This window comes from Bos taurus, chromosome 3 (genome assembly GCF_002263795.3).
Source record: "Bos taurus isolate L1 Dominette 01449 registration number 42190680 breed Hereford chromosome 3, ARS-UCD2.0, whole genome shotgun sequence".
NCBI classification, from domain to species: domain Eukaryota; kingdom Metazoa; phylum Chordata; class Mammalia; order Artiodactyla; family Bovidae; genus Bos; species Bos taurus.
The window spans coordinates 119,441,359-119,462,024 of NC_037330.1; the positions used below are offsets into that span (position 1 = coordinate 119,441,359).

General features: G+C 50.9%; 1 protein-coding gene and 1 long non-coding RNA gene across 17 annotated transcripts in view; one reads left to right on the top strand and one right to left on the bottom strand.

Annotated features, from left to right (window-relative positions):
- The window catches only part of LOC100336476 (granulocyte-macrophage colony-stimulating factor receptor subunit alpha), a 50,047-nt gene that overhangs the window by 16,616 nt on the left and 12,765 nt on the right, over positions 1–20,666 (top strand). For 9 of the 16 annotated variants that reach the window (XM_059885262.1, XM_059885258.1, XM_059885259.1 and 6 more), the window contains 5 exons: positions 11,206–11,293; positions 15,886–16,028; positions 17,773–17,896; positions 18,013–18,142; positions 19,522–19,706. In XM_059885262.1, coding sequence (XP_059741245.1) covers positions 11,206–11,293; positions 15,886–16,028; positions 17,773–17,896; positions 18,013–18,142; positions 19,522–19,706 — 670 coding nt within the window. Of the gene's footprint in view, positions 1–421; positions 640–5,967; positions 6,051–7,083; positions 8,136–11,199; positions 11,294–15,885; positions 16,029–16,290; positions 16,442–17,772; positions 17,897–18,012; positions 18,143–19,521; positions 19,707–20,666 lie in introns of those variants that run through there. The other 7 variants (XR_009494046.1, XR_009494047.1, XM_059885268.1 and 4 more) reach the window with 7 other exon arrangements.
- Positions 537–6,117, bottom strand: LOC132344958 (uncharacterized). Its single transcript, XR_009494048.1, has 2 exons — positions 6,030–6,117; positions 537–5,906 (listed from the first exon to the last, which is right to left on the bottom strand). It is a non-coding gene; the product is annotated as an uncharacterized lncRNA (long non-coding RNA).

Below are 20,666 nucleotides of genomic sequence, written 5' to 3' on the forward strand. Positions count from 1 at the left end.
TGGGTAGAGGAGAGCCTGGTGGGTTATATACTCCATGGGCTCACGAACAGTTGGACACAGCTGAGCGAATAACAGTTTCACTTTCAAATGTGGGAAGCCCTCCCCTGCACATGCGTTCACCTGTCGAGCCCGTCTTCCCGAGGCAGGGACTGTGTCCTCCTCTTCCACGTTCTGCCGTCATGCCCTGGTGGGTTCCCCGGGGAGGTCTAGGGTCCCGCGACACTCTCCTTCCAAGCTCTGAGCTCCGTGCGGTCCCAGTGAGTGTGGTACGCGAGTCTCAGATGTCCCTCCCCTGGCTCATCCGCCGCCGCCGAGCTCCCACCCGGAGACCAGGCTCCCGTTTCTGTCTAAACCCTCCACCTCCGTGGCTCCTCCGGGGGGCTCCTGGGGAGTTGACATCCCTGCGTTTCTCCCCCATCAGATGCTATGGGAGAAGTTTACACACGAAACGGGAAAAAGTGACAAGGAAGAGGTCTTAACCGTGGAGACAGTCTCAGAAGCCCCAGCGAAACTGTGACTTCCAGGCATCTCCATACCCGGGACTTTCTAGAAGCTGTTGACTTTTTTTTTTTTAATATTTTTTTTAACATTTCTTAAATGTTTTATTTACGGTTTTCGAATGAAGCTTTTTTAAATTGTTGTGAGTGTTTGTGTAGCTTTCTATCTTTTTGTTCTTTTAACGAGGCTTCCCAGGGAGTCAGTGGTAAAGCAGGCGCCTGCGAATCTAAGAGACTCGGGTTCAATTCCTTGGTCGGAAAGAACCCCTGGAGAAGGAAATGTCAGCTCACTCCAGTATTCTTGCCTGGAGAATCCCATGGACACAGGATCCTGGGATCCTCATGGGGCCATGAAGAGCCGAACATGAATGAGCAACTAAAAAACAATTTTTTTATTCTAAAAGATAATGTCATGTTTCTCAAAGGTGCTTTTGTAGCTGGAGAGATGTTTGCATGCCTTTCAAATCTGAACAACTTAATGCACCTCTCAGCGCCTCCTGGAACCCCATCCCTTCATCACACACAGGTGTCCAGACTGCCAGCGGCTGCTGGGGCGGGAACGCCATCTCCCCTGCCTCTGCTTCTGCTGGCGGACAGAATTCATCCTCCTGTTTTGGTTTCTTTTTTTTTTTTTTTTTTTCTGTATCAGCTACAGTTTAGAAAGAAATGAGTTTCCAGAGGCTACTGTCACGGGACCTCCATGATGGACTTGGCGTGGCAGGAATCTATCCGTTAACAGTTCGTACGGTCTCCTGTGTAATTCTTTTAACAGTATCTGTGATGACCTGACCCCCGGGCGGGCGGTCCATGACCCAGTCTCCATCTCTGGATCCTGGCATTCGTCACCGCTGTTAACTTAACTTCCTTGTGTCAGAAGGCAACCTGTTTGTGGGTTCCAGGATCTAGGATATCACTGGGGATGTTATTCTGTCCACCACACGGGGTCCCAAAGAGGGGAGCTTCGCTGAGCGGCCGTGATGGCTGAGCCGGGAGCCATCCCCAGACCTGCAGATTCAAACGTCACCCTCTGGGCATGGAGGCCCCTTTTTCCCCCGACCCTCCCACCCCCTCATAACATGTGCTGTGCATCTCTCCCATTCCCCTGGAATCCTCCACCAAAACCAGCTGAGTCGTATACTATTTGCACAATCCGGCAAAGCCTTTTTTTTTTTTTTTTTATTTTAACTCTGGTCTTTTTGTGAGCTTTGTCAGCCATTTTAGCCAATTACCAAGCCCCACGGAGGGGGTCTTGGGAAGCCTGACTTATAAGCTGGTTGGTCAGAAGTCTGGGCTGCCTGGGACCCCCCTTCCCAGGAGGGGTCTGAAGAGACTGGGATCAGAAGCCTTGAGGAGCCGATTTTTCATGCTGGAAAGTGACCTGGAAGCTGACACACAGCCAGGTGAAAACCCACCGGGGCTAGAAATGATCTGGACACAACAGCTGTGCCATTTTAACACGTGGATGTTCCAGAACTCGGGAAACATGAGCTATTTGCGTCTGTTGGTCTGCTTCTGTTTGTACACAAGTTCCTTGTATTTTATTTTTTTAGATCCCAAAAGGATGGTTGCCAATGGGGAAAGGAAGGTAGGGTTCGTGGAGGGGAGGGGCGGGGTAATTTAGATGTTTGGGGTTAAAAGTGTGAAATGCAAATTGATTAACGGATGTAAGGTGTTACACGTAAAATAGATAGGCAACAGAGATTTATGGTATACCTCAGGGAATCAGATAATCATGTTCCATATCATGTCAGACAGTATAATGAAAAGGGGTCTGAAAAAATGTATGTCTCCATAAGGGAATCAGTTTTCTGTACCCCTGAAACGAATGCAGTGTTGTAAGCCAGCCATGTGCTCAGTCGCTCAGTCGTATCCGAGTCTCTGCAACCCCATGGGCCGTAGCCCGCCAGCCTCCTCTGTCCATGGGACTCTCCAGGCAAGAATACTGGAGTGGGCTGCCATGCTCTCCACCAGGGGATCTTCCCAAGCATCATACCTCTGTCTCCTGCCTTGGCAGGCGGATTCTTTACCACTGAGCTACCAGGGAAACTATACTTTAAAATTTAAAAGAAATGTAATGTAAAGTCACTCTAGAGGCTTCCCAGGTGACTCCCTGGCCAAGAATGTGCCTGCCAATGCAGGACACATGGGTTCGATCCCTGGGTCAGGAAGATCCCCTGGAGGAGGAAATGGCTGCCCACTCTGGTATTCTTGCCTGGAGAATCCCATGGACAGAGGAGCCTGGGGGGCTACAGTCCGTGGGGTCTCGGAGAGTCAGACACAAGTGAAGGACTGAATGACAGCAAGAAGGTTATTCTAGTAAGAAAAAGAAAACAGTTCTTCAACCGGACGCCCTTGGCACGGAGGATCTGATGCCCCCAACCCCCCTCCCCATCCTGTCCCCCCAGAAGGCCTCCTCCCAGGCTCCCGCTTGGCACTGAGGCTGCCAGCCCAGCTGTTCCGTCTCTGCCGCCCAGGAGGCAGCTGTGTACCCTCCCAGACCTGTGGTTTGCACCACGATGTCCCTGCAGGAACCAGCGACCGTGGAGTTGAGAGTCTCGGGAACTGGTGTCTAACAGTGGTGCCCGGGAGGATGAGGAAGCTGGCGCAGCTGGGCTGGTGGGGTCGGTCCTGGCGACCCCAGCCACCACCTGGGTCCTCTCCGTGCGGGAGGGCTCAGAGCAAGCATGTGCTTCCTGGGGGCCCCTCTCGGGGAGGCTCTGCAGCCGGCTGAGTTGTGTCCTTAAATAGACAGCTGATGCGCTCATTTAGGATCGAGTTACCTGGCATGGATGCATGGAGCAGGGTCCGTTTCTGCATCATGGGATCCTTGGGGGCTGGGGGGGAGTGGGCGCTGGGAGGGGAGTGTGTGTGCATTAGTCACTCAGTCGCGTCAGACTCTCTGCGACCCCATGGACTGTGGCCCACCAGGCTCCTCTGTCCATGGGATTCTCCAGGCAGGAACACTGCAGTGGGTTGCTGTTCCAGTATTCTTGTCTGGGAAATGTCATGGACGGAGGAGCCTGGTGGGCTGTTACAGTCCAGGAGAGGGAGGGAGGCAGAGAATAGTTCCCACCCCGAGGGAGCCACCTCCCAGGGAAGAAGCTGAGAACATGTCACGTGGAGGAGGAGGAAGTGGATTGCGTGTGAGTGACATTGGTCTTTGAATTTGAAGTTCCCTCCAACTTGCAGCTTCTTCCTTGTTATTCAGTTGCTGAGTCGTGTTTGACTCTTCTCGAGCCCATGGATCACAGCACGCCAGGCCTCCCTGTCCATCACCAACTCCCGGAATTTACTCAAACTCATGTCCATAGAGTCGGTGATGCCATCCAGCCATCTCATCTTCTGTTGTCCCCTTCTCTTCAATCTTTCCCAGCAAAAGGGTCTTTTCAAATGAGTCAGCTCTTCGCATCAGGTGGCCAAAGTATTGGAGTTTCAGCTTCAGCATCAGTCCTAGCAATGAATATTCAGGACTGATCTCCCACCTGCAGACCACTGAAGGCTCAGCCACACCCTTGCTGGTGGGTCAGCTCCGCTCACAGTGGCAGGGAAACTGTAGCAGTCAGAGTTTGCTAGAGAAATAAGATGAACAGGATGGAGATTTGTGATAGATGGGTGGACAGATGGGATAGACAGATTGGTAGGGAGACGGATAGAGAGAGATGGTAGAGAGAGATGATAGATAGACAGACAGGTAGGTAGAGATGGTAGATAAGTAGGTAGACAGATAGGCAAATAGAGATGATAAATGTATAGGTAGAAAGTGAAAGTGAAGTCGCTCAGTCGTGTCCGACTCTGCGACCCCGTGGACTGTAGCCTATCAGGCTCCTCCGTCCGTGGGATTTTCCAGGCAAGAGTGCTGGAGTGGATTGCCATTTCCTTAGATGATAAATAGGTAGACAGATAGGTAGGTAGAGATGATAGATAGGCAAATAGTTAATAGAGATGATAGATAAATAAGTAGGCAAATAGACGTGATAGGCACAAGGTAGATATAGATGACGGATACAGATGGTAGATGGACAGATAGACAAACAGGTACACAGACAGATAATCGGGAGGTAGACCCAGATGATAGATGGACCAATGGGGAGACAGATAGATGGACAGGTAGACAGAGACGATAGACGGGTAAGTAGACAATAGGTAGGTAGGTAGATGGTAGATATAGATGGCAATGGCACCCCACTCCAGTACTCTTGCCTGGAAAATCCCATGGATGGAGGAGCCTGGTGGGCTGCAGTCCATGGGGTCACTAAGAGTAGGACATGACTGAGCGACTTGACTTTCACTTTTCACTTTTATGCATTGGAGAAGGAAATGGCCACCCACTCCAGTGTTCTTGTCTAGAGAATCCCAGGGACGGGGAGGCCTGGCGGGCTGCCGTCTATGGGGTCGCACGGAGTCAGACACGACTGAAGTGACTTAGCATTAGCATATAGATGTATATAGGGAGAGAGAGAATCTTATATAGCTGGCCCTCCACACCCACAAGTGCAGAACCCAGGGCCATGGAGGGCCAACTGTATATACACGGAGATAGATATACAGATATCTATCTATATATAGAAAGAGATACAGCTACACCTATCTATCTGGAGAAAGGTAGACACATGTGGTGATAGATATGCATAAGGATGGAGAGACACTGATTTCAAGGAATTGGCTTGTGTGATTGTGGGGCTGGTGACTCTGAAGTCCGCAGGTCAGGGGTCCAGGCTGGACACCCAGGAGTTGACACTGCGGTCTGGAGACAGAATTTCATCTTCTCTGGGAAACCCTCAGTGTCGGCTTTTAAGAGTTTAGCTGGAATTCTCCAGTGGTCCCGTGGTTATGACTCACTGCTTTGAAACGTGCAAGGGGCGACATTTCGATCCCCAGTCAGGGAACTAAGATCCCAAATAGTGTGCAGTGCGGCCAAATTAAAAAAAAAAAAAAAAGGTCTCTTCACCTGATTAGACGAGGCCCACCACCACATGGAGCTTCTTCTCTGTGCTTCAAACCCCCCATTTTAAAAAAACCCTTCACCTGATTAGATGAGGCCCACCACTACATGGAGTGTTTTCTTTGCTCCTGATTAGACAAGGCCCATCACCCCTGGAGCCTCTTTTCTTTGCTTCAAGCCAGCTGCCTGTGAACTTGAGTCACACGTACAAAATCTGTTCCCAGCCACCCCCTGGGGGAAGTGTGTGAATGAATGGGGCTGTCACCTGGACAGATGGACGCATGAACGGACCACCCCAGGAATATGTACGGCACATCCCACTGATAGCAGTGTCTCCCTATCCACGTGTCCACGGGAACAGATGCACCTCTTGCCTGCTGCAGGATGTTCATAGTAGGGGGCTCACGGGAAAATAGGGGAGGTGGAGGAGAGGTCTACGGGCACTCTGTGCCTCCGGCTAGGTGTATCTGAAAAGCCAAAAATGTGAAAAAATAAAACGCATTAGTAATAATCCACCTGCCAATGCAGGAGACACAGGAGAGGGAAGATCACCCAGAGGAGCGCATGGCAACCCACTCCCGTGTTCTTACCTAGAGAATCCCGGGGATAGAGGAGCCCGGCGGGCTGCAGTCCACGGGGCGGCGGCGCGTCAGACACGGCTGAGCGAATGCGCACACGGCGGTCATAGGATATCATTACTGAAGCCAGGAGGGAGAAAACAAACAGCCGATATCTACAAAGCGTTATCAGGGTCTTCTGCAGCAAAAGCCGCAGAGTTCTGCAGCAGAGTCGGTCTTTTAGGTGATGAAACCCAGAAGTTAAGACGGAAAAGTGAGACTTCAGGAAATGGCGTGTGTGGGCGTTTGTGGGCGGAACCGCAGTACAAACCGAGCCGCCGCCAGCTTGCACAGTTTACGGCTGTGTCTCTCTGTCTCTCTCTCTCTCTCTCCCAGACGAGCCCGCAGTGGCAGTGGCTGACTGGTTCGGGCCTCAGGGTCCCGGAGAGCCCCGTCTCTCTGTCTGTCTGAGACACAGGGGGATGGCCTCTGCGGTGGGTGGTGCCTGCTGGCTCTGGGGGCCACGTTAGGCATCCCTGGTACTTCTGTGGGTGCTTGTGCCGCGTCAGAGCTGGAAGAAGCACATGGACTCACAGATCCACGGCCTCCGCGCCTCCTCTGTCTCCTCCCCTGAGTCAGGTCCCACACAGAATCCTGCAGGGCCTAGGGCAGGTCGCACCGTTGCTGCTGCTGCTGCTGCTAAGTTGCTTCAGTCGTGTCCGACTCTGTGCGACCCCATAGATGGCAGCCCACCAGGCTCAGCCGTCCCTGGGATTCTCCAGGCAAGAACACTGGAGTGGGTTGCCATTTCCCCCGGAGCCTCTGGGCCAGAGCAGACGTTTTCCAATCACATCTTCATCTACTTCTGCCTCATTGACTACACCTTTGATGGTGTGGCTCCCAACAAACTGGAGAATTCTTAAAGGGATGGGAATGCCAGATCACCTGACCTGCGTCCTGAGAAACCTGTATGCAGGTCAGGAAGCAACAGTTAGAACTGGACATGGAACAACAGACTGGTTCCAAATAGGAAAAGGAGTTCGTCAAGGCTGTATATTGTCACCCTGATTATTTAACTTATATGCAGAGTACATCATGAGAAATGCTGGACTGGAAGAAGCACAAGCTGGAATCAAGATTGCCGGGAAAATTATCAATCACCTCCGATATGCAGATGACCCCACCCTTATGGCAGAAAACGAAGAACTAAAGAGCCTCTTAATGACAGTGAAACAGGAGAGTGAAAAAGCTCGCTTAAAACTCAGCATTCAGAAAACGAAGGTCATGGCATCTGGTCCCATCACTTCATGGGAAACAGATGGGGAAACACTGGACACAGTCTGGTGGGCTTCAGTCCGTGGGGTCGCAGAGAGTCGGTCTCGACTGAGTGACTAACACTTCATAGCAAACGGGTGTGAGTCCTTCCTTAGGGAGAGATGGACTGAAAGTCAGCTCAGTTCATCCCTCCCTCTGCCCCCAGGCCCCTGGGGGACACAGACCCGGGCAAGAGCCAGTCACAGCCTCTGGCAGAGCTTCCGAGCTGAAAGGGAACCAGCTCCCAGTGGATGTAGACAATGCTCTACGGAGATGCCAGTTTCCCAAACACGGGAACACCGAGCCAACACCCCAGTGACCCCCGCCACCCCGCCACCCCTGACCAGAAGATGCAGGAAAGCCAAGTGGCCATCTAGTCCCCTGCTGCTAAAAGAGGAACCTTGGGAGGTCGATTAAACAAAACAAAAAAAACTGAGGGTCAGGCTACATGCTTGAGAGAGAACACGGACTGTGTTATGATACTTCCTGTTCCCTGAGATGATAAACGCGGGCTGGTCACTCAGTGACGATGAAGGCTCTGCTGATAAGAGATTATTTCTGCAATTGCTGACCTGGGGAGGCGCCATTAAAGAGAGAAGGAGAGAGCGTGCTCGTGGGGAGGACCAGACTCAGGCTCTTTGTCATACCTGCCCCCCAAATCCTACATCCAGAAGGGAATTGGGGGCCTCCCCCCACCCAGGGAACCTGCTACCAAGGCGTCCAGGAGTGCCCACCCGCCGCGTACCCCGGGCGGGCAGGACAGTGGCTTCAAGGAGCCCCAGATTCGGACAGTCGGGGAAGAACGATTCAGAAAGCAGACGGACCGGTAAGTGGACACTTCCTCCATCTTTAGTGGGGTTTGCTCTGGCTGGTAGGATCCTCTGACCGCATGGGTTTGTGATGGGATGGGAGATCGGAGTCCGGGAGAGATGGCCTCATCCCGGGGGAGGCTGGAGAAAGGAGCTACCGGGGTGAAGGTCAGGCCACCCCGAGCTTCGGGAAGGGAAGGGTGGACACTGAGTCTTCTGCATTTCCGACTGACGTGGCGGGGAGTCACCAGCTGGTGGGGTCTGACTACTGTGCATGCCGCATTATCTGTGTGTGTGCTTAGTCACCCAGTCGTGTCCGACTCTTTGCAGCCCCATGGACTGTAACCCCGCCAGGCTCCTCTGTCCATGGGATTCTCCAGGCAAGAAGACTGCAGTGGGTTGCCATGCCCTCCTCCAGGGGATCTTCCCGACCCAGGGATCGAACCTGGGTCTCCCCCATTGGAGGTGAATTCTACCCCACACTATCTACCTGTGAAATATTTCCTTTGCGGGTGTCTTTAAGCTATGAAGTCCTCGATGGTTTTGTTCTCACAGGACAAGACGCACGGGACTGATTTCCACTCCCATCCCCTTTGGTCTCGCTGGGGACACAGACCCTCGGTGGGGACACAGCTCCCTCTGACCCAGCTCCTGGTGATGCCCAGTGAGGGTATGGGGGGCGTCTCTCCCCCAGGAAGCACAGAAGTGAGATCACCTTCACTCTGTCCTCATGAAAGTTGACAGAAGTGGCGGGGAATGTCAGCCTGTGCTCAGAAGCAAGCGAAGCTTTTTTTTTTTTTTAACCTCCTAATCGCGCGGCTCGTCGGATCTCAGATCGAACCCAGATGCTCCGCAGTACGTGTGCGGAGTCGTCATCGCTGGACCACCGTCAGATTCCCCCAGGAAGCCTTTCCGTGCCTTGCGCTGAGAAGCATCTGGGAGCCATCTGGGTCCCCATCAGTGGGGACTTTTAGGTTCCTTGGGTGGAGAAGCAAATGGCAAGCCACTCTGGTATTCTCGCCTGGAAAATTCCCTGGACGGAGGAGCCTGGCAGACTACAATCCCCGTGGTCGCAAAGGAGTCGGATACAGCTGAGCATCCACACACACGCGGGAACCACAGGAAGAAAGTGGATGGGCTCCAGACTGAGTCCATCTTCAGAACTCACTTTATGACATTTCCTTGTTTGGGGGAGGTCAAGATGCCGGGGTTATTTTTCAAAGCGTCCCCATCACGACTTAGAAATACAGATGAAAAAAAAAATACAGATGGAGATGTTTTTCCACGGATAAGAAGTGAGGGGCTTCCCCGATGGTTCTATGAGTGAAGAATCTGCCTGCCAACACAGGAGACACAGGAAGTGTGGGTTCGATGCCTGGGTCGGGAAGATCCCTTGGGGTAGAAAATGTCAGCCCTCCCACCTCCAGTAGTCTTGTCTTGGAAATCCCATGGACGGAGGAGCCCGGCGGGGCTACAGTCCATGGAGTTGCAAAGAGTCGGACACGACTGAGTGACTACGCAGAAGAGGTGAGGGTCTGGGACTTCGCTGGTGGCCAAGTGTCTGAGATTCCGCATTCCCAATGCAGGGGCCGTGGGTTCCATCCATGGTCAGGGGACTAGACCCCATGTGTGGCAACTAACACCCAGCTCAGCCAAATAAGGAAGGAAAGAAAGAAGGAAGAAAGGAAAGAAATGAGCGTTTGTGGCAAAAATGGCCCGGGAGGCAGTTGACTTCATGGAGATGTTCAGGAAACAGGTGGCGGGTGAGGTGATGATAGTCAGAGACGTTTCAGGGAACTTCCGCACACACGGAGATGAATTTGTCTCCAAAGGAGGTTGGCAGCTGTCCCCGAGAGGAAGGCGAAATGCCAAGGGTCCTTGCGCCCCATGCGGTTGGTGGCCTCCTGGCTGCTATCAGCTCCTCCTGCAAAGATGTTTCATTGTCCGGCAGGTCGACTGCAGCTTCCCTCCTGATCACCTCTGTGCAACCAGCAAGGGCGTGCCCCTCTCTTTGTGTTCATAGAGTCATGAAGACATCAGAGGGAAAAAAAAAAAATTCTACTCAAATGCACAAAACCCAGCCCTGTAATCACCAAACATAAAAAGAACCTCCATCAGAATGTTCTAGGACTTCTTAGAGACTTTTTTTTTTTTTTCTTGCTGCCCTGGTGAAAGGAACAGTTTTCTCAAAGGGGAGGTGTTTAGTAGCAATGAGCTGATCTTCCTAAGGCATGGTTTATCCCCTAGGTTGTTGCTGGGAGTGTTCCTACCTGCAGGGGCCTTTGCAAGCAGAAGAAAATGGAAGAAACAGGGTGTCTGACTCAGGGACAGACAGTTGCCTCATGCCCCAAAGTGGATGCTGTGGACCCAGCATCCTCATCATACATCCCTTCTTTTCACTGGGGGTGTCACCTCTCCAGACCCTCACTGACCACTTAGGAGAGGATCAGCTTAAAATAATATTGATTAGCCACTCCCGAGTATACCTCTCAGCAGCAGTAATGTGGACCAGTGGTAGTGGGCTGAGGGAGAAAAACAGGTTGGGTAGAGCCCATTAAATGTTTCTTTAATCCCAGTTTGCTGAGACTTGTCATCATGAATATGCGTTAAATTTTTTGATGCTTTCGATAGAGTTTCAAACAGAAGTTAAAAGGGACTCTCACGTTGATGTATGGCAGAAGCTAGCACAGAATTTTGCAAAGCAATTATCTTCCAGTAAAAAACTTTAGAAAAATGGAATCTGATCATGCCAGCTAACCCAGAGGTGTACAAGCAGGATGATAACCTCACACTGTGCTCTGATGGAATATTGCTGACCACATAGGGACATATGAACAAACCAAAAACCCTTTAGAGAGGTGGAAGAGGTGAGGCCACCAGTGAACAGAAGAAGGGATGTGTAATGAGAATGCAGGCCTATGGCAGCCACTTTGGGATATGAGGCAACATGGTCTGTTTACTCACAAAGGCTCTGGCAGCCAGGTTCTGGTTCCCAACAACTGCCTGGAGGTTGTGCTAAGAAGGAAGTCCTCCTGCCTTGACTGCAATCCGTTTTCTGAACTGCTGTCTCCTGTCTGGAGGTTTAGGTCCAGCTTCAGATCTGCAGCATGGTGGTCCTGCTGGATTTCGTAATCCTCCTGGTACTCCTGAACTCAGCACGCTCCACGGTCCTGGGTAAGTGCCAGCTAGGCTTCCAACGCTGGGGAGTCCGTGATGTGGTGAGGGCTGCCGCCCTCCTAACCCCTGAAAGGACAAAGTCTCTCATGACCTGAGTACCTCCCACTGCTGCTAGCTGAAGGGGGTCTTCTTACAAATCATTCTAGAGGTGGGTACCTTTATCATTCAGCAGAATCAGGGACTCAAAGGTGAGGGAGAGTCCTACAGCTCCAGCCCCAAATCCTAAAGTCAGCTGGAATGTCAGATTTGCTGCCTATACTAGGGTTGTTGTTCAGTCACTCAGTTCAGTCACTCGGTTATGATGCCCATGGACTGCAGCACACCAGGCTTCCCTGTCTTTCAATATTTCCCAGAGCTTGCTCAAACTCATGTGCATTGAGTCAGTGATCCCATCCAACCATCTCATCCTCTGTCGTCCCCTTCTCCTCCCGCCTTCTATCTTTCCCAGCATCAGGGTCTTCTCCAATGAGTCAGCTCTTCCCATTAGATGGCCAAAGGATTGGAGTTTCAGCTTCAGCATCAGTCCTTCCAATGAACACCCAGGGCTGATCCTTTAGGATGGACTGGTTGGATCTCCTTGCAGTCCAAGGGACTCTCAAGAGTCTTCTCCAGCACCACAATTAGAAAGCATCAATTCTTTGGCACTCAGCTTTCTTTACAGTCCAACTCTCACATCCATACATGACCACTGGAAAAACCATAGCCTTGACTAGACGGACCTTTGTTGGCAAAGTAATGTTTCTGCTTTTAAAGATGCTGTCTAGTTTTGTCGTAGCTTTCTTCCAAGGAGCAAGCATCTTTTCATTTCACTCCTGCAGTCACGGTCCGCTGTGGTTTTGGTGCCCAAGAAAATAAAGTCTGTTACTGTTTCCATTTTTTCCCCATCTATTTGCCATGAAGTGATGGGACCGGATGTTATGATCCTAGTTTTTTGAATGTTGAGTTTTAAGCCAGCTTTCCATCATTGAAAATGAAATCCCCTGGAAATCCCTGGGAAGCCTCTCTGTGAAGCAGGCAGAGAAAGAAAACAGTCTTCTTGTGAAATAAGCCTGGAACCAAAATGGATTGTGCATTGCAGGCAGCTCGCTAAAGAGGTCCCGCAGAGGGAAAGATACCTCACCTCATGACAGAACCTCGTCCAACACGGTACCTGACGTGAGACGCTCCAGTCCTTTGCCCATCTGATGCCAAGAGCCGATTCATTGGAAAAAAACCTCTGAAACTGGGAAAGTTTGAGGACAGGAGGAGAGGGGGACGACACAGGACGAGATGGTTGGATGGCATCACCGACTCAATGGGCATGACTTTGAGCGAGCTCCAGGAGTTGGTGATGGACAGGGAGGCCTGGTGTGCTGCAGTGCGTGGGGTCACAAAGAGTTGGACATGACTGAGCGACTGAACAACCCTTCACCTTCAGAGGGTTCGCCATTTGAGCTAGGTCCCGGCTATAGCTGGGTTCTCTCCTCTTAGCAAACTGGGGAGATGGGTGCACCTTTCTTCCAGGGTCACCTCTGTCCAGAGGTTTTATTTAGCCAGTTAAAAGATTTATATGCATTCGAAAAGGTCAAGCAGAGAAAAGAGAAGGTGAGGTGGATGGTGAGAATGTCTTCGTTCAGGGCAGGCTTGTCCTGACAGGTGGTACCTGTCCAGCACCACCTCCTTCACTCCAGTCCCCAGCTCAAAGGGGACTCTCCCGGACACTTTGTGGTGGCACCCCCAGACACACACACAACTCACCCATCCCCTCCTCCATCCTGAATGCCCAGAAAGGGGAAGCCGCTCAGTTAAACCAACACATCATGCCCTGCCTTTGCATCCTCGCCCACAGCATGGAGGTGTCCGGGCTCCTACGCATCCTCTGCAACAATTAACTTCTGGTTCTTCAGATTATCATGATAGGTAGCCATCACTGTAGCACTGCTTCTCAAGTGCACTAAAAGAACCCGCCTATGAATGCAGGAGACGCTGGACGCTTAGGTTCCATCCCTGGGTGGGGAAGGCCCCGTGGAGGAGGGCACGGCAACCCACTCCGGTATTCCTGCCTGGAGAATCCCATGGACAGAGGAGCCTCGAGGGCTATAGTCCACGGGTTCACAGAGAGTCAGACACGACTGAGTGACTGAGCACAGCACACAGCTGATCTCATAGGGATAACTAGGCGCTTCACCAAAGTTTGGGTTTGCATCCCTCTGATGATTCACGGTGCCCACCATCTTTCACGGGCTCCTGAGTGTCCCTGCATAAGAAAGAAAGAAAGTGAAGTTGCTCAGTCGTGTCCGACTCTTTGCGACCCCATGGACTCTGCGACCCCTCTGTCCATAGGATTTTCTAGGCAAGAGTACTGGAGTGGGTCGCCATTTCCTTCTCCAGGGAATCTTCCCGACCCAGGGATCAAACCTGAGTCTCCCACATTGCAGACAGATGCTTTACCATCTGAGCCACCAGGGAAGTCCCTGCGTTGTTTTTGTTAAAACAGCTCGCTTAGGTATTTCCCTGGTGCTTCAGTGGTTTAGGTCTCCTCCTTCCAATGTAGAGGGTGTGGGTTCAATCCCTGGTTGGGGAGCTAAGACCCCCCACGTGCCCCGTGGCCAAAAAGCCAAACATAAAACACAAGCAGTGTGGTAACAGATTGATAAAAGACAGGAAATAAAATGGTCCGCATCAGAATAAAATAGCTAATTCCAGAGAAAGGCGAGTACTGTGTGGTGTCACTTAAGTGTGGCATCTAAAAAATACAAGTGACCAGTGAATGTAACAAAAAAGAAGCCTCCTCCCAGGCGTAGCAGACAGATAAGTGATTCCCAGTGTGGAGACAGAAGTGGGGGTGGGCAAGACGGGGGCAGGGATTTATAAGAGGCAGGAGATGACACTATTAGGTATAAAATAGGGAAGACATGAGGATGGATTGTCAAACGCAGGGAATATGTCCCATGGTTTATAATAACTGTAAATGAATTACAACCTTTAAAAGTGGTGACTCGATACATTGTACTTACATAGTAACATACTGAGAGGTTGTTGCTGAACCATGGAAAGACGCAGGGATTCTTGGCCTCAGGACAAGAATTCAATCCGAGGCCAGAGACGAGGCTTGATCGCTCAGAGCTTCTGTGTAATACAGTTTTATTAAAGTGTAAAAGGGATAGAGAGAGCTTCTGACATAGGCATCAGAAGGGGGCAGAAAGAATACCTCCCTGCTAGTCTTCAGCTGGATGTTATATAGTTACTGCTGCTGCTCCTGCTGCTGCTGCTGCTGCTAAGTCGCTTCAGTCGTGTCCGACTCTGTGCAACCCCATAGACAGCGGCCCACCAGGCTCCCCTGTCTCTGGGATTCTCCAGGCAAGAACACTGGAGCGGGTTGCCATTTCCTTCTGCAATGCATGAAAGTGAAAAGTGAAAGTGAAGTCGCTCAGTCGTGTCCAACTCTTAGCGACCTCATGGACTGCAGCCTACCAGGCCCCTCCGTCCATGGGATTTGCCAGGAAAGAGTACTAGCAGTCTGCTAGTTAAAGGAAGGAAATGTCTCAAGACTCAGAGAATGGCATCAGGCCCCTCACCCACAAGATGCATTTTGAGATAATCTTGGCACCAGGTGTGAGTCATCCCGGGCCATAAAGCGACTGACGTGAATCTTGAAGAAAGGCAGATTCCCATACAAATATATGGTTTCATTGACATAGATTAAGAGAACAATATCTGAGTCTAACACGATGGTTTCTCAAGTCAGTTCTGAGCCATTAGGCGGAACTGACCTGAAGACAGACTCTGGGGTAGACGGATGGTACATTAACATAGCTTAAGACAAACATTTCCGTAAGAAAAATGCATTGGTTAGCTCAAGGTTTGAGAAAAGTTAAGTGCAGGTGGAACCAGGTGTCATTCTGGCAACACAGTATTTTAGGATAAACCTCTTTTTAAATTTGTATAGAGAAAGGAAAAAATATATATATGACTAGTTTTTCTCCTCCTGCCGCTTAAGAGAGAGATAAAAAATCTCTGACACTTGCAGCCTGTTTCCTCCGATCAGAAAGCCCTGGCCTTCCTGCCTGTTACCCTCTCAATATATACACATATCTTCGATATATTGCATTCTCATATATTGTGTTATATTTACAGTTATATTTACTTATATTTAAATCTATGTGTTATATATTTGTGTTATATTTATTATATAATATATTTAACACAATAATATACAATATATGTTATATAATATAGGAAATAGAATTAATAATATAATACATAAATATAAAGATATCTATTGTTTATATATTATGATATAAACATAATATGTTTATATACTATACATTTATTTATACATTATAATATATTCATATAATATATTTGTGGTTGCTAAGTGATGTCCCACTCTGTGACCCCATGGACTGTAGCCCGCCAGGCTCCTCTGTCCCTGGGATTCTCCAGGCAAGGATACTGGAGTGGGTTGCCACATCCTCCTCCAGGGGACCTTCCCGACCCAGGGACAGAATCTGCGTCTCCTGCATTTCGGGTGGATTCTTTACCGTCTGAGCTATCAGGGAAGCCCTGATTCTCCCTAACTGCTCTTTTTGTTCTGTGTTTAATTACAGCAGGAGAGAAGGAATCTCCTATTGTAAACCTGACTCTGGATTCAAGGAAAAAAATCTTAAGCTGGAATTCCCGGAGAATCGTGACTCAGCAAACATGTGCGATAGTCACGCCTCTTGACCCCAACACCAGCCAAGAACCACAGGTAGGTGCTCATGGATCACGTCCTGTGGGTCTGTCTGCTCCCTGTCAGTCTTGAATTTCCCGGTAAAATGCCTCTTGAGCCTCTCATTCTTTAACATTCTTGGCTGGGAGGAAAACATATTTCCTCCATCTTCTTCGGTTCAGTGATGGGGGCCTGCAGATGAAGTGGACAAAAGCCAGATTACCAGGAGAAAAAGCATCCCAGTGTATTCACTTTCTCTCTTTTTTTTTTTGGTCACACGGCACCTTAACTCTCCTACCAGGAATCGAACGCACGGCCCCCCTACACTGCAAGTGCAGAGTCTTAACCACGGATCACCAGAAAAGTCCCAACATTTCTAACTTTCACATAAACGAGGCAGAAAAGACATGAGGTGATCGGACTAGGGAGTCTGTGTGGCTTTTTAACAAAAGGTAATAAATTAGAGAAATGTCAGAGGACAAAGAAAATAGGATTTGGGTTTCTGGGGCTGAAAAACTGTGGGGAAATGATTAAGAAATATGTAAGGGGACTAATGGAAGATGAAGGTGGTTTTAAGTTCCTTAAGTTAAACTTCCTTTAACTTCCCTAAGTTCCTTGCGGTTGGCTTTCACTGCTGTGTCCAATCCCTGGTGAAGGATCTGAAATCTCACAAGCTGCAATAGTGCAGTGTAAGAAAGAAACAAGTTATGAGGTCACCCTGAAGCTGCTTCCCCATCTAAGTTGGTAAAGATCAACCTCCTCAATCCCATATGGGTAAGATCGGATGTGTATGCTACCTTCACAAAGGGAGATCTATGCCTGCTTTTGGGCAGATAACAACGGGTTCTGCATTTATTGATTCGTAACTGCTTTTAGCTCTGAATAATCTTTAGGCCAAAGTGGCATGTTTTGGGGATCCCCAAAGCATGAATTTGAAAAGATGCATGCACCCCAGTCTTCGCAACAGCACTGTTCACGAGAGTGAGGACACAGAAGCAAGCTAGGTGTCGACTGACAGATGAATGGATAAGGAAGATGCGGCAGGGATATGCAGTGGAATATTACTCAGCCGTGAAAAAGAACAAAGCTGCCATCTGCAGCTACATGGATGGAACTGGAGGCTATGATGCAGAGTGAAATACGTCAGGCAAAGACAAATATTAGACGATACCATTTGTACGTGAAATCTAAAACAGACCACGGACTGGTGAATATAACAAAACAGAAGGAGACTCACAGATGCAGAGACCGAACTAGTGGTGACCAGTTGGGAGAGGGAAGTGGGAAGGGGAAGATAAGAGGAACGAACTCAGAGGAACAAACCGCTATGAGCTAATAAGGATATAGGAGGCAACACAGGGAACTGGACCAGTGTTATATTGTAACTAAAAACGGAGTGTGTGCACGCACGCTAAGTCGCTGCAGCCTTAGTCAAGTCTCTGCGACCCCGTGGACGGTAGCCCCGCCAGGCTCCTCTGTCCATGAGATTCTCCAGGCAAGAAGACTGGAGTGGGGTGCCATTTCCTCCTCCAGGGGATCTTCCCCACCCTGGGAAGGCCCGAAATGTGATTTTATAACCTTTAAAAATTGTGAACTACACTGTTGTACGGCTGAAACGAATCTCACGTTGTCTGTTAACTGTACGGCGATAAAAAAAAGACGGGGGTCCTCGTGAGGGTCCCCCACCCGACCCCGAGTCGCTGGAACAGTCGCGGGATTGAGTCCGCTCGCAAGGAGCCCATAGCACAGGCTGTACGTTCATACTCGCTTCTGCCCCCTGCAGGTCAGAAACGACACCTACTTTTGCACGTTTCCCAACGCCGTCCTGCACAGGGGCGCCACGCTGACCGTGAACGCCACCTCTGAGGGCCAGGACTTCTGGCACCAGCTGGCCTTTAGCAACCCAGGTGACGTCTCCGCGGCCGCTGGGCACGTTTCCGACGGTGCCCGGCGTCCGCGTGGCCGGCGGGGCGCCGGTGATGACTCGGCCGGCAGTGAGGATCCGGCTGTCTTGTCTTCCCAGGCAAGGAGGGCTCCGGAGCCCAGGACCTCTCGTGCATCATCTACAACGTCCGACTCATGAACTGCAGCTGGACGCGGGGCCCGGCCGCCCCTGCAGACGTGCAGTATCAGCTGTACTCCTGGACTTCTCTGTAAGCCTGGCTGGGGTCCTGATGCTGAATGCTGGGTGAGCCGTGGGCCCCATGGTGCAGGGACTCACAGGGTCCTGATGCTGAATGCTGGGTGAGCCGTGGGCTTGTCCCACGGTCCAGGGACTCACAGGGTCCTGATGCTGAATGCTGGGTGAGCCGTGGGCTTGTCCCACGGTCCAGGGACTCACAGGGTCCTGATGCTGAATGCTAGGTGAGCCATGGTCCAGGGACTCACAGGGTCCTGATGCTGAATGCTGGGTGAGCCGTGGGCTTGTCCCATGGTCCAGGGACTCACAGGGTCCTGATGCTGAATGCTGGGTGAGACATGGGCCCCCATGGAGCAGGGACTCACAGGGGTCCTGATGCTGAATGCTGGGTAAGCCGAGGATCCCCCCATGGAGCAGGGACTCACAGCGTCCTGATGCTGAATGCTGGGTGAGCCGTGGGCTTGTCCTAAGGTGCAGGGACTCCCTGGGGTCCTGATGCTGAATGCTGGGTGAGCCATGGGCCCCCATGGTGCAGTGACTCACAGGGGTCCTGATGCTGAATGCTGGGAGAGCCGAGGGTCCCCCCCCCACCATGGAGCAGGGACTCACAGGGGTCCTGATGCTGAATGCTGGGTGAGCCGTGGGCTGGGCCATAATCTGAGACCTCAGACTGGAGCTTTGCTATGCTTCACCACTCAGTCGTGTCTGACTCTTTTTGACCTCTCGGTCTGTGGCCCACCCAGGCTCCTCTGTCCTTGGGATTCTCCAGGCAAGAATCCTGGAGTGGGTCGCCATGGCCTCCTCCTGGGGATTGGATGCTAAATGCTTAGCCCGTCCCATAGTCCAGAAATGTTTCTTCTAAGACTGGAGGACATCAGTCTACAATGTCCAAACATCCAGAGAGGAGAACACCCGTCTCCCTTTCTTCTTCGTGCTGCCTATTGCTCCATGTTGTGAATCCCGCTGTGGTCCCAGAGTGTCAGGAAATTAGCAATTTTGTATTATTTTTTAACAGTTGAAGTATAGTTGAAGCTGAAGTAGAATAGTTTCGAGGTCACAGCATGCACACACACACAGACACAACATGTAGGTATATATATACACACATATGTGAGCTTCCCAGGTGGCGCCAGTGGTAAAGAACTCTCCAGCCAATGCAGGAGATGTAAGAGGTGCGGGTTTGATCCCTGGGTTGGGAAGATCCCCCTGGAGGAGGGCATGGCAACCCAGTCCAGTGTTCTTGCCTGGAGAATTCCACGGACAGAGGAGCCTAGCGGGCTGCAGTCCATGGGGTCTCAGAGAGTCGGACATGACTGAACCACTGATCAAGAGCAATCCCAGGAGGATACACACTGCTTAGCTGCTCCTTGATGTCTTTTTTGGACGTCACAGGCATGGAAACGTGTCCGAGTGCAGCCACTACGTCCTTGACTCGGCCGGGACGCGCGTGGGCTGCCATTTCGACGAGCTCGGCGAAGGCCACACCACGGACGATTACTTCTTTCTGGTGAACGGAACCAGCAGCGACTCGGACATCCAGTTTTTGGACTCTCCTAGCGTGAACGGCCCTAGCCTGGGTAAGACAGTTAATCGCTCCCCTTGTATTCGCCTGCTCCTCTGCCAGCCGTCTGCTTCATGGCATTTGCATTTGTCCCAGGGCTCTGGAGGCTGTGTGTTCCCTCAGCAGGATCTACATTAGGGGTGAAAGCCCCTGATGCTGGGAGGGATTTAAGGCGGGAGGAGAAGGGGACGACAGAGGAGGAGATGGTTGGATGGCATCACCGACTCGATGGACATGAGTTTGAGCAAACTCTGGGAGTTGGTGATGGACAGGGAGGCCTGGCGTGCTGCAGTCCATGGGGTCGCCAAGAGTCGGACACGACTGAGCGACTGAACAAGAAGCAGAGACGCAGAGAGGGAGACAGAGGGGCGTAACTCTCCCTTGGGGCGGGATGTGTCTGCTTGCGTCGCATATGAACAAATTGCACTGATGGACGCAGCCTTGGAAAGGAATTCCTCTCTGGTGAGGGGACCGAGTGTCCTTCTGGGGGACTCTCCAACGTCACAGAGTCTGGTTCCAGACAGACCATCCGCTGGCTTAGTCGCTGTGTTTTCCTTAAGGTGGGCCCGTGGGTGACTTCAGGTGCGTGTGTGTTTCGTCACTCAGTCGTGTCCAACTCTCCGTGGTGTGCAAACTGCGTGGAGGTGTGGAAGTGTCTCAAAAAAACCCTGAAAACAGAACTAACTTATGACCCAGCAATTCCACTCCTGGTTATATATCTTAAAAAAATAAAACACTGAAAACACAAAACTGAAAATACTGGTTCAGAAAGATCACAGGAACCCCAATGCTCATAGCAGCGTGGTTGACGATCACCAAGATAAGGAAGCCATATAAATGCTCATTACCTGGTGAATGGATAAAGAATATATAGTGCATATATTATGAAATGCTGTGCTAACTCGCTTCCGACTGTCAGCGACCCCATGGACTGTAGCCCGCCAGGCTCCTCTGTCCATGGGATTCTCCAGACAAG